General features: G+C 38.2%; 1 protein-coding gene across 4 annotated transcripts in view; it reads left to right on the top strand.

Moving 5' to 3' along the window:
- The window catches only part of LRCH2 (leucine rich repeats and calponin homology domain containing 2), a 106,540-nt gene that overhangs the window by 36,148 nt on the left and 57,606 nt on the right, over nt 1-12,786 (top strand). For all 4 annotated transcript variants that reach the window (XM_043896680.1, XM_043896679.1, XM_043896678.1 and 1 more), the window contains exons 3-5: nt 1,031-1,157; nt 5,481-5,586; nt 5,669-5,805. In XM_043896680.1, coding sequence (XP_043752615.1) covers nt 1,031-1,157; nt 5,481-5,586; nt 5,669-5,805 — 370 coding nt within the window. The remainder of the gene's footprint in view (nt 1-1,030; nt 1,158-5,480; nt 5,587-5,668; nt 5,806-12,786) is intronic.

Genomic DNA, 12,786 nt, shown 5'->3' with positions numbered 1-12,786 from the left:
AATCACCTCCCAAAAGCCCCACCTCCATGTACCATCACATTGGGGATTAGGCTTCAACATTATAGTTTTGAGTGGGGAGAACACAAACATTTAGTCTACAGCAGGGATAGTTTGGGTCAGTCTACATTGGCATGCACATTTGGCCAAAATTAGTTTGAGTGTAAGGGACCCAAAGTCAAATCGCCTGGATTTGAATCCCGGTTCTCTCACTTACCAGCTTTGTGACTTTGAGCAGTTAATCTCTTTTAGACTTTTTCTTCATCTGTAAAATGGGCATTATGATAGTATCTATCTTCCTGAAGTGGGTTGTTGTGAGGATTAGTCAAGTTAATTCATGTGAGGTGCTGTGAACATGGCCTGCTACATAGTAACAAATGTTAGTTGTCCTTATATTTAAATATATCTGCAGAGACAGGAATATTGTATCAACTATGAGCTGAAATGAAGGTGCTAGTAGACTGTTCTACCATAAACCTGCAACAAAAGAGAATGGGTTAAGGTTACTACATATTTTTAAAGGTATAATTCTATTCATTCTTTCATAAATTTGAACACAGTGCATGCAAATTTATCCTTGGAGCCTTCCCGTAGTGAGAGGTGTGGAGGTATTGAATATAGTGAAATTATACCAGAGAGCAAAGTTCTGGCAATTCTTTAGCTTGGAAGAATTCTGAGAATTCTGAGTTAGTGTTTTCTCTACCTCAGAAAAATTCTTGAGTTTTGAGAGCTGGTGATGTGTAGGACAATATTACAGGTCACAGTGCAGGCTTGTGCCTGGGCAAAAGACTTAACCAAATTTAACCTTTAATTTTATTTGTATAATGCAGATAATACCACCTGTCTTGTTAGGTTAATATGAGGATTTAATGAGACAGTGCATGTAAATATATTAGTCTGTTACGAAGTAAGCATTAATTAAATAATAGTTGTTATTTAGTGAAAAATTCTTACTTTTGAAGTGATTTGTTCTTTTTCAACATCCTTCATTTCAGACTTATTTCTCATAATGAGACTTTCTTATTCTTTTCAGTCGAAATCTTTTATCAACATTGCCAAAATACCTATTCGATCTTCCCCTTAAAGTTTTGGTCCTCAGTAATAATAAACTGGTATCCATTCCAGAAGAAATCGGGAAGTTAAAAGATTTAATGGAATTGGTGAGTAAAATAGTTGTATCGATTGTATGTAATGTGCATAACACATATCTTTATATTTTGGGAGATTAATTCCTTTATGGAATTTCACTCTAATTAAAAAAAGAAAGCTTGGTATATACCTAAGTTCTCTTTAGTGATATTTCAAGATACCCTTGCTTATGTCTGATTTTAGCTCACAACTACAATAAAAACCGTGGTTGTTCCTTAGTCCTAGTGAGATCAGAAGACTTGCTTACAAATCTTAAAAAATAGTTTCAGACAAATAAGCAATTGTCTATCCTTTTTGTGGATAATAAAGTTCTTAGATCAGGAAAAGGTAAGGTTATTTTTTTTAAGGTTTTACAGGACTTCAGTGAAGGCTTCAGAGAGAGGAGATAAGAGAGTACATGCCTACATGCAGTAGAATTAATAAAATGACCTTCTTCTATATCCCCATGTAATTTTATAACACTTTTGGAGTGAAGATAAATGGAAAGAGGCCTTTATATATAATTGATTGTAGAAATATAGGAATAATTTAAAGTAATTACTTTGAACATATCATTTTAGCTATTATAGGACAATGAACTCAGAGAAACATAATCAAATCTTCAAAACAGTGAGCTATTTTCACATCTTTCTGTTACTTCTACCTTACACAATACAACATGTTGTTTATTTTTTATTTTCTACTTTATCTTGAGTAATGCTTTTCCAATACATAGATTTTTTTTTCAAGTGTTCATAAATATGATTTTTTATGTGTGGAGGGTGAAAAATTTTCTTGGGGAACTTATGTACTAGCTTATAATGGGAAATTAATGTACAAATAGAATGCAATGAACAGAAATTTCAGGAATGCTTTTTTTAAAATTCATAAGCATATGCAGTTGTAATGCAAGGAAACTTCCTTGAGTTTAGTCTTGTTATGTTATAGAACCACAGAATTTTAATATTGTAAGAAATCTTGTAAGTAATCAGATAAAACCACTTCCTAATGCAGGAATCCCTGACACATCTAGTTGTATATTTTCAATGGTGGACAAATCTTTGTGTTTGTGTATCTGAGGCAGCCCTCATTCTCTTTTGCAAAATTTTGTTAACTTTCTCATTTTGAACTAAGATACATGCCCTATCACTTTTATCCATTGGTCTTGAGACTATCATATGAAGAAGTATAGATAATGATAACTTTTCTTCCCTTCAGATATTTATAATTTGTTGTGTGTGTACTCTCCATTTTACCAAACTCTAAGACCTGTTTTTCTGTGGCTTAAATATTTTTATTACCTTTATTCCTTTTTTTAGTTTCTATATTTCTATTCTTTATCGCCTTTTATTTTTAGCTATTTCTATCCTGAAAATGCTCCCTTTTATTATAGCCTCTTTTAATGTAACACTCAGAAATGAACAGAAGATGCCAGATGTGATCTAACAAATTCATAATACAAGGGGTTCATTACTTTCTTTGACATGCACACTGTTAATGTTTTTAAAGATTTTATGTACATTCTCCTTTAAGATTCTATGACTCTGGGACTTCCCTGATGGTCCAGTGGTTAAGAATTCACCTTGCAATGCAAGGGATGCAGGTTCCATCCTTGATCAGGGAACTAAGATCCCAGATGCCATCGAGCAACTAAGCCCACTTGCCACTAGAGAGCTGGAGCACTGTAAGGGACGATCCTGCATGATGTAATAAAGATCCTGTGTCTGCAAATAAGACTGGATGCAGCCAAATAAATAAATATTTTTAAAAAGAGATTCTATGGCTCTGTAATTTCCTTTTTCTTTCTTTTTAATTCAGTTTTTGACCCTATGTTTTAAATTATATTACATGAGATAGTTTTTGGATAAATGAAATTTCAAAAATATTTAGGATTTTGAGATTTAGTGTAGTATTTTTATTTAAACAGAATATGAAAACATATAAATCATTATTTTACTAGCACTGTAAAATTATTGTGCTTTCAACTTTCAAAATCAGTAACAGTGGATAGGTTGCATTAGGGTGGCTAATTGATAATTTTATTTTTTATTTTTTTAATTGGCAATTTACATCACAGAATTAATTTGTGGATATTACCTGTCATTGGAATGTTTTCCCAGGACAGTATATCCTAGAAATGTCATAGCTGGCTATAGTGAAGTCTGTCATTAGATCTAGGAAATACTCTCAGGCCTTCAAATCCCAGCTGATAGTAGAGTACCTGTTGGTGAGTAGTTCAGTATCCTGTGCTGGGTTTGTTTCTTCTATGAAGTGGCAGCTGCCTGTCAAATTTTTATTATTTTTTTTGTATGGAAATCTTCAGTATTAGGCACCTTTGGGAGGGAGCCATAGTATCTACTTTAATGGATGTTTTTCTGAAGTTTTTTTATCTGTCATTTGGACTATCCTAAATACAATAGCTAAGGTGATCTTTGTCAAAACATAAGTTAGATTTTGTTATACCTCTGTTTAAAAGTTTCTGGTACCTGGCCACATTTCTGAGTAAAAGCCAAAACTTTTCCCTCCATCCTAGTCTTCCCCTTGCCCACTTTTCTCTAGCTACACTGAATTCATTGCTGTTCTTAGTACATGTTACATATGCTTTGCTTAAGAGCCTTTATATTTATTGTTCCTTCTGTCTGGAATATTCCTTTCTTTTGTATTCACATGGCTCATACTCTCACTTCTGATAATAGTGCTCAAATATTAACTATGAAACAATCTAAATTCCTATCCTTCCCCAATATTATTAGCACTACAATTTTCTTTTACCCTGCTCTGTTTTTTGCCTCCATAGCACTTCTAGCATGTTGTGTAATCTACTCCCTTTGCTATAATGCAGTATCCATAAGGAGCTCTGAGGGCAGGACTTTTTGTTTGTTTTATTCATTGATACGTCCCCAGCACCTAGAACAGTGCCTGGCAAATAGTTCATATTTGATAAATAGTTGTTGTTGAATGAAGATGGCATGTAGACACATTTGAAAGAGGCATGTAGATACATTTTTAAATCTATAGGTTAGATGATTAGATATTGTTTAATATTCTTTAGGGGCTTCCCCGATGACAGGGTAAAGAATCCACTTGCCAATGCAGGCGATGAGGGTTTGATCTCTGGGTTGGAAAGATCCCCTGGAGAAGGGGATGGCTACCCATTCCAGTATTCTTGCCTGGGAAATCCCATGGACATGAGAACCTGGCAGGCTACAGTCCATGGGGTCCTGCAAAAGTCAGACATGACTCAGTGACTAAATAACAACAATATTCTTCTTTTGAATTTACCCTCCTGCCTTTTTTACTTTTGATAAAACAATACATGTATGTGCCACGCCTTTCCTTCCAAGCTAAATGTCATTTCCAGTCAAAGTTGGAAATTGGGGGCAGTTGCAGTAGAATATGAATTTTATTTTCAGTGTGTCTAGAATGACTTCTGCCTGAGATCTTGCAGATTCTTCTTCCCTTTCTGTTGATGTGATAATAAGAAAAGGGGAGAGGACTGCACAGTTTAATAACTTAAGCTGTTCCTTTCTTCTATTATTATGGAAATGTGGTATTGTTTACCTTTAAATTGAGATTTGCATTTTAATGTAACCATGAGGCAGTTCTGACCAGATCTCTTAGAATGTCTTTGGGTTATGGTGTGAGCCATCAAATTTTGAACCTGTAATCCCTCATAGAAACAGGTTTTGTTAAATCGATTCTGACCATGGTCTTTGATTCTCCAGCTCACATCTGTAAATCCTTTGTCTTTCTCACCTCCTGCCCAACCAGGTATCTCAAAACAACTACTTTTGGTTCTTAGTCGCTCAGTCATGTCTGACTCTCTGAGACCTCATGGACTGTAGCCCACCAGCCTACTCTGTCCATGGGGATTTTCCAGGAAAGAATACTGGAGTGGGTTGCCATGTGCTCCTCCAGGGGGTCTTCCCAACCCAGGGATCAAACCCAGATCTGCCGCATTGCAGGCAGATTCTTTACCATCTGAGTCACCAGGGAAGCCCAAACAGTACTATAATTGACAAATTATCCCAGTGATTGATAGTTCTCTTTCATTTTACCTGTGAATGAAGAGCACCTTCTGGTTTTAGTTGGTAAGAGTGGTCTTTAGTTGAGATTTTCAAAATGCTCACTTATGTATTACTAAGTTATAACCTCACACTTTTACACAAAATTTATGTTAATTGTGCTGGATTGATTTCATGATGTAACATAAATATAAATCTGCCTGATAATCCATATTTAGAGAAATGACATTGGATGTGACTTGCTATTAGCCATGTGCTTTAATTAAAAAGTAGAAATATATCTCTATTTCTCCATTAGTTTGTTATAATTTTATTTTCTTTTTTCCTTAGGATATTAGCTGCAATGAGATTCAGGTTCTTCCCCAACAAATGGGAAAATTACAATCACTTAGAGAGCTAAATATAAGAAGAAATAATCTTCAGGCATTACCAGATGGTAAGATGCTCACTGTTCTTACTCACATGAATAAGAGAATAACTGTATAGAATTTAATTAAATAATTTTTGTTTCTGAACAGAATTAGGAGATCTTCCCTTAGTCAAGCTGGATTTCTCTTGTAATAAAGTGACCGAAATTCCAGTTTGTTACAGGAAGCTGCATCATTTACAAGTAATAATTTTGGATAACAATCCTTTGCAAGTACCACCAGCACAGGTTTGTAATTTAAAACAATGATACTTGCTTCTTTTATTTTTATTCAGAATTATATGTTTCTGGTAAATACAAAAGCATCAGAATTAGGAGTCAGTTTGTTTTTGAGGTATTACTATCAAAAGTGTTTTTTCTGGGAAGTGGCTTTTTCACTTTGGTAGGAGGTTTAGCTTCATTTCTAGAGAATAGGATTTGGATAACCCAGATACCAACTTTCTGCTTGTGAGTTGATAATTCTGGTGGTTTGTGTTATTTTAAAAGGATAGACTAAGGATTCTGTCTACCTCTGTCCTACTCAGATATATATTTACTTGAGATTTGTTGTGTGATTGATTGGAATACATTTTTAGCACCAATAAGTGGAATCATAACAGAAAGATTCAAGTTGAAAACCTACTTTTTTGTTCAGTCACTCAGTCATGCCTGACTCTTTGCAACCCCATGGTCTGAAGCATGCCAAGCTTCCCTGTCCCTTACTGTCTCCCAGAGTTTGCTCACTCATATCCATTGAATCAGAGATGCCATTCAACCATCTCATCCTTTGTTGCCCCCTTCTCCTCCTGCCTTCAATCTTTCCCAGCATCAGGGTCTTTTCAAATGAATTGGCTCTTCGCATCAGGTGGCCAGAGTTTTGGAGATTCAGTTTCAGTATCAGTCCTTCCAGTGAATATTCAGGGTTGATTGCCTTTGGGACTGATTGGTTTGACTTTTAGTTTGAGAATTAAATTCATGTGGAATCCACTAAAATGATAATAAAGCAGTACACTAAACTATAAACCCATGAAGACAAAGATTGAGAGAGAAGAGGACAGCAGGGGAGAGGTGGCAACAGAATTTTGGAAAATGGAAAATAGGTGAAATAGTGGTAACTAGGATCTCCACTTACACTGCACAAGAGTATCTGATTGAGGAGGCACATGGTAGTGAAATGCCAGTCTGTACTCTATTTCCAAGCTATATGCCCTGGCACTGGGTTTGTATACATCCAGAAGAGTTGCCTTTTTTCTCTTTTCCTACAAAGGTGCATTCTACTCATTGCAAGTGAGTGTCTTTTTTCTAAATTCAAATACTAAAAGCTGGCTGGAGTCCTGGTAGAAGCTACCATTAGCAGGATGGGGAAACCCAAAACCTGTGTCTGCTATGGGAGAAGGCAACAAGAAGCAAGTTGATTTTACTGTGTTAAATTTGGGAATGGCTCGGGTGTTTCTTTGGTGATTATTGAATGAAACATGTAACTAAATACAGGGATAAAAGACTGAAAACATGAAGGTCTGTAGAATATCTAAGGCTCTGCTATTGAATAGAACTTTCTAAATAATGGAAATGTTGTATAATCTGTGATGTCCACTACTATGGTTCATTCGCTCAGTCAAGTCAGACTCTTTGTGACCCCATGGACTGCAGCATGCCAGGCTTCACTGTCTTTCACCATCTCCCAGAGCTTGCTGAAACTCAAGTCCATTGAGTCGGTGATGCCATCCAAACACCTCATCCTCTGTTGTCTACTTCTCCTGCCTTTAGTCTTTCCAAGCATCAGGGTCTTTTCCGATGAGTTCACCCTTCACATCAGGTAGCCATGTATAGGAGCTTCAGCTTCAGCATCAGTCCATCCAATGAATATTCAGGATTGATTTAATTTAGGATTGACTGGTTTGATCTCCTTCTTGTCCAAGGGACTCTCAAGAGTCTTCTACAACACCACAGTTCAAAAGCATCAGTTCTTTGGCACTCAGCCTTCTTTATGCCGTGAACTTCCAGATGTTCAAGCTGGATTTAGAAAAGGTAGAGGAACCAGAGATCAAATTGCCAATATCCGTTGGATCATGGAATAAGCAAGAGAGTTCCAGAAAAACATCTACTTCTGCTTTATTGACTACGCCAAAGCCTTTGACTGTGTGGATCACAACAAATTGTGGAAAATTCTGAAAGAGATGGGAATACCAGACCACCTGACCTGCCTCTTGAGAAATCTGTATGCAGGTCAGGAAGCAACAGTTAGAACTGGACATGGAACAACAGACTGGTTCCAAGTCGGGAAAGGAGTATATCAAGGCTGTATATTGTTACCCTGCTTATTTAACTTTTATGCAGAGTACATCATGAGAAACGCTGGGCTGGATGAAGCACAAGCTAGAATCAAGATTGCTGGGAGAGATATCAATAACCTCAGATATGCAGATGACACCACCCTTATGGCAGAAAGTGAAGAGGAACTAAAGAGCCTCTTGATGAAAGTGAAAGAGGGAGTGAAAAAGTTGGCTTAGAACTCAACATTCAGAAAACTAAGATTATGGCATCCAGTCCCATCACTTCATGGGAAATAGATGGGAAACAGTGGAAACAGTGGCTGACTTTATTTTGGGGGGCTCTAAAATCACTGCAGATGGTGATTGCAGCCATGAAATTAAAAGACGTTTGCTCCTTGGAAGGAAATTTATGACCAAACTAGACAGCATATTAAAAAGCAGAGACATTACTTTGTCCACAAAGGTCTGTCTAGTCAAGGCTGCTTTTCAAGTAGTCATGTATGGATGTGAGAGTTGGACTATAAAGAAAGCTGAGCGCTGAAGAATTGATGCTTTTGAACTGTGGTGTTGGAGAGACTCTTGAGAGTCCCTTGGGCTGCAAGGAGATCCAACCAGTCAATCCTAAAGGAAATCAGTGCTGAATATTCATTGGAAGGACTAATGTTGAAGCTGAAACGCCAATACTTTGGCTACCTCATGCAAAGAGCTGACTCATTTGGAAAGACCCTGATGCTGGGAAAGATTGAAGGCAGGAGGAGAAGGGGACAACAGAGGATGATATGGTTGGATGACATCTCCGACTCAGTGGACATGAGTTTGAGCAAGCTCCGGGAGTCGGTGACGGACAGGGAAGCCTGGCGTGCTGCAGTCAGTGGGGTTGCAAAGAGTTGGACACGACTGACTGAATTGAAATGAACTGAACTGAACTTCTTTATGGTCTAACTCTCACATTTACACATGATTACTAGAAAAACCATAGCTTTAACTAGACGGACATTTGTCAGTAAAGTAATGTCTCTCCTTTTCAATATGCTGTCTGCTGCTACTGCTGCTAAGTATCTTCAGTCATGTCTGACTCTGTGTGATCCCATAGAAGGCAGCCCACCAGGCTCCCGCATCCCTGGAATTCTCCAGCCTAGGACACTGGAGTGGGTTCCCATGTCCTTCTCCAGTGCATGAAAGTGAAAAGTAAAAGTGAAGTCGCTCAGTCGTGTCTGACTCTTAGCGACCCCATGGACTGCAGCCCACCAGGCTCTTCGTCCATGGGATTTTCCAGGCAAGAGTACTGGAGTGGGGTGCCATTGCCTTCTCTGCAATATGCTGTCTAGGTATGTCATAGCTTTTCTTCCAAGGAGCAAGTATCTTAATTTCATGGCTGCAGTCACCATCTGCAGGGATTTTGGAACCCACGAAAATAAATTATGTCACTGTTTCCATTGTTTTCCCATCTATTTGCCATGAAGTGATGGGACTGGATGCCATGATTTTAGTTTTTTGAATGTTGAGTTTGAAGCCAGCTTTTTTACTCTCCTCTTTCACTTTCCTCAAGAGGCTCTTCAGTTCCTTTTCACTTTCTGCCATAATGGTTGTGTCTTCTGCATGTCTGAGGTTATTGATATTTCTCCCGGCAATCTTGATTCCAGCTTGTGCTTCATCCAGCCCAGCATTTTGTGTGATGTACTCTATATATATATATGAAATATGCAGGGTGACAATATACAGCCTTGATGTATTCCTTTCTCAATTTGGAACCAGTTCACTCTTTCAAGTCCGTTTCTAACTTGCTTCTTGACCTGCATAGAAGTTTGTCAGGAGACAGGTCAGGTGGTCTGGTATTCCCATCTCTTTAAGAATGTTTCCCAGTTTTTTGTGATCCACACAGTCAAAGGCTTTAGCATAGTCAGTGAAGCAGATGTTTTTCTGGAATTCTCTTGCTTTTTCTATGATCCAGTGGATGTTGGCAATTTGATCTCTGGTTCCTCTGCCTTTTCTAAATCCAGCTTTGACCATCTGGAAGTTCACAGTTCATGTACTGTTGCAGCCTAGCTTGGAGAGTTTTGAGCATTACTTTGCTAGCGTGTGAGATGCTTGCAATTGTGCCGTAGTTTGAACATTCTTTGGCATTGCCTTTCTTTGGGATTGGAATGAAAACTGACCTCTTCCAGTCCTGTGGCCACTGCTGAGTTTTCCAAATTTGCTGGCATATTGAGTGCAGCACTTTCATAGCAGCCTCTTTTAGGATTTGAAATGGCTTAGCTGGAATCCCATCACATTCACTAGCTTTGTTTGTAGTGATGCTTCCTAAGGCCCACTTGACTTTGCATTGCAGGATGTCTGGGTGTAGGTGAGTGAACACACTATTGAGGTTATCTGGGTCACTAAGATCTTTTTTTGTATAGTTCTTTTGTGTGTTCTTGCCACCTTTTCTTAATATCTTCTGCTTCTGTTAGGTCCTTAACATTTCTGTCCTTTATTGTGCCCATCTTTGCATGAAATGTTCCCTTTGTATCTCTCATTTTCTTGAAGAGATCTCTAGTCTTTCCCATTCTGTTGTTTTCTTCTATTACTATTGAGTATTTGATATATGGCTAGTGTGACTAAGGAACAAAATTTTCACTTTAATTTTATTTTCATTAATTGAAATTTCAATAATTTTACATGACTAGTTGTTTATATATTCAACAATACAGGCCTAAATTTGCACTGATTTTTCCCTTAGGTTTGCAGCTACATGACTTCCCCTCCCTTGCCTTAGCAGAAACCTCGGGTTTACTCTGAGGAATAGGTGGATTCTCTCAGATTCTCTTCCTCAGCTCATCAGCGAAATGAGTATCATTCCTTCCCTCAGCATAAGCCTGGAGTTTACTCTTTAGAGCAGTGCTCTCTATTCGAACTTTCTGTAATGATGGAAATGTTCTATATTTGTACTGTCCTATATGGTAGCCACAAGTGGCTATTGAGCACTTGAAAGTATATAGTGTGATTGAATTATTACATTTTTAGTTTCACTTAGATTAAATAGTCACATGTGGCTAGTGACTACTATATTGGATAGCACAGCTCTAGAGAGACTCAACCAGAGTTAAGGGCTGCAGGTACAGCTATGGACACGAATGAGATCCCATATTGACAACACTGAATGCATATATACTGAATGTTGGGAGTGTCAGTACACTTCTCTTGCTTGGCTCCCAGAATGCTTGCAGAATCTCTCGTGTGACTTAGGATGGATGATTTCTCTCTTGGTAGACTGATTGAACTATGAGAAAAGACCTGTAGGTATACTGATCATTGGCAGACCCCTGAAGCAGTGTACAGTCACGATCTGTTCTCTAGACACGGGCTGATCATTGATAAACTTCTTCTTACACAGAGCTTCCATTTGACTTATCATTTTTCTTTTGAAAATGAACAGACATCCATGGATCACTAGACATTGTAGAAATAATTTCTAACATGAAAGACAGAGACTGAAAGGCTTCCATGAAGACAAAATGGGTCACATTCATAGCGGTGGTAATCAGAATGACTTCTTAGCAGCAGCATGGGGAACTAGAAGATGTTAGAATGATGCCTTCAGTGACTGAAGGAATATTCTCAAATTTGTAAAGTCAAACTATCAGTCAATTGTAAGATAGATCTCAGAAATTTTAGCTGTCCTGCACACTTGACTAGAAAGCCGGTAGAGGGTATACTATATCAAAATGAAGGAACAAATTAAGAAGAATTCTTCATGTCTAAGACAGACTGGTATGCATGGACCTAGAGTCTAGCAACCAATCAGTTTGGTGGGGAAAGGGTTGTCTCCCAAAAGAAAATAGAAAAACAATAAAGAAGTTGATAGCTGACTTGATGTATTTATCAGTATGGAGAGACATTTTGCCGTTCTGTCAGAGTCAGGAATGAATTAGTAGTAGGCACACAGTTCAGTTCAGATGCTCAGTCATGTCTGACTCTGCAACCCCCTGGGCTGCAGCACACCAGGCTTCCCTGTCCATCACCAACTCCCGGAGCTTACTCAAAGTCATGTCCATTGAGTCGGTGATGCCATCCAGCCATCTCATCCTCTGTCGTCCCCTTCTCCTCCTGCCTTCAATCTTTCCCAGCATCAGGGTCTTTTCCAATGAGTCAGTTCTTCACATCAGAATTTTAAACAAAGTAGAAAAATGGGGCAAGTAGTCGCTTTAGGAAAAACAAAAACTTAGGAAATGAATCTAACCTCTGTGGTTCATCTGTGACTGCTTTCTTAGTCATATTGTTGTAAATACAAGATTTTGATTTAATGAAAAATTGTGACATAGATGTAATAATATCAAAGATTTATATGGCACTTACCATGCTCCAAGCACTGTATTGAAAATGCTTTACATGCATTCACTCATTTCTTATAGCAACCCTATAAAATAGGTACTGTCATTATACTTCATTTTATATAAGAGAAAACAGAGCTGTAGCTGTTTCCTGTCGTGTCCACAGTCACATGACTAGCATGTGGGGAGCCTGGTTTCAAACCAAGGCAATCTTAACTCCAGATTTCATGTTCCAACCACTATGTTATGCTTCTGAAGAGGAAGGAAGTATGTTTATATGAGTTGATAGGGATTGGTGATGCAAATGTGGTGGTTTGATGATATGTGATAGTGGTGGTGATCTCATGCAGATGGCAGTGAGCAGTGGCTTGAAGCAACATTTTAGTTCCCTGTCTAGGAATTGAACCTCTGCCTAGAGGCTAGAAGCAAAATTTCCCTGGCTCTTGCCCTTGTTTGAAAGTAAGAATGTTTCAAGGAGGCAAAAACTGGAAAAACAGGTACATAGTTTTTTATTAGAGACACAGCACTTCCTTGGTGGCTCAGACTATCGATAAAGTATCTGCCTGCAATGCAGGAGACCCAGGATCAGTTCCTGGGTGGGGAAGGTCCCCTGGAGAAGGGTATGGCAACCCACTCCAGTATTCTTT

This window comes from Cervus elaphus, chromosome X (genome assembly GCF_910594005.1).
Source record: "Cervus elaphus chromosome X, mCerEla1.1, whole genome shotgun sequence".
Taxonomy (NCBI): Eukaryota; Metazoa; Chordata; class Mammalia; order Artiodactyla; family Cervidae; genus Cervus; species Cervus elaphus.
The sequence above is the reverse complement of the archived record's forward strand: the minus strand, read 5'-3'. Positions and strand labels throughout refer to the sequence as shown.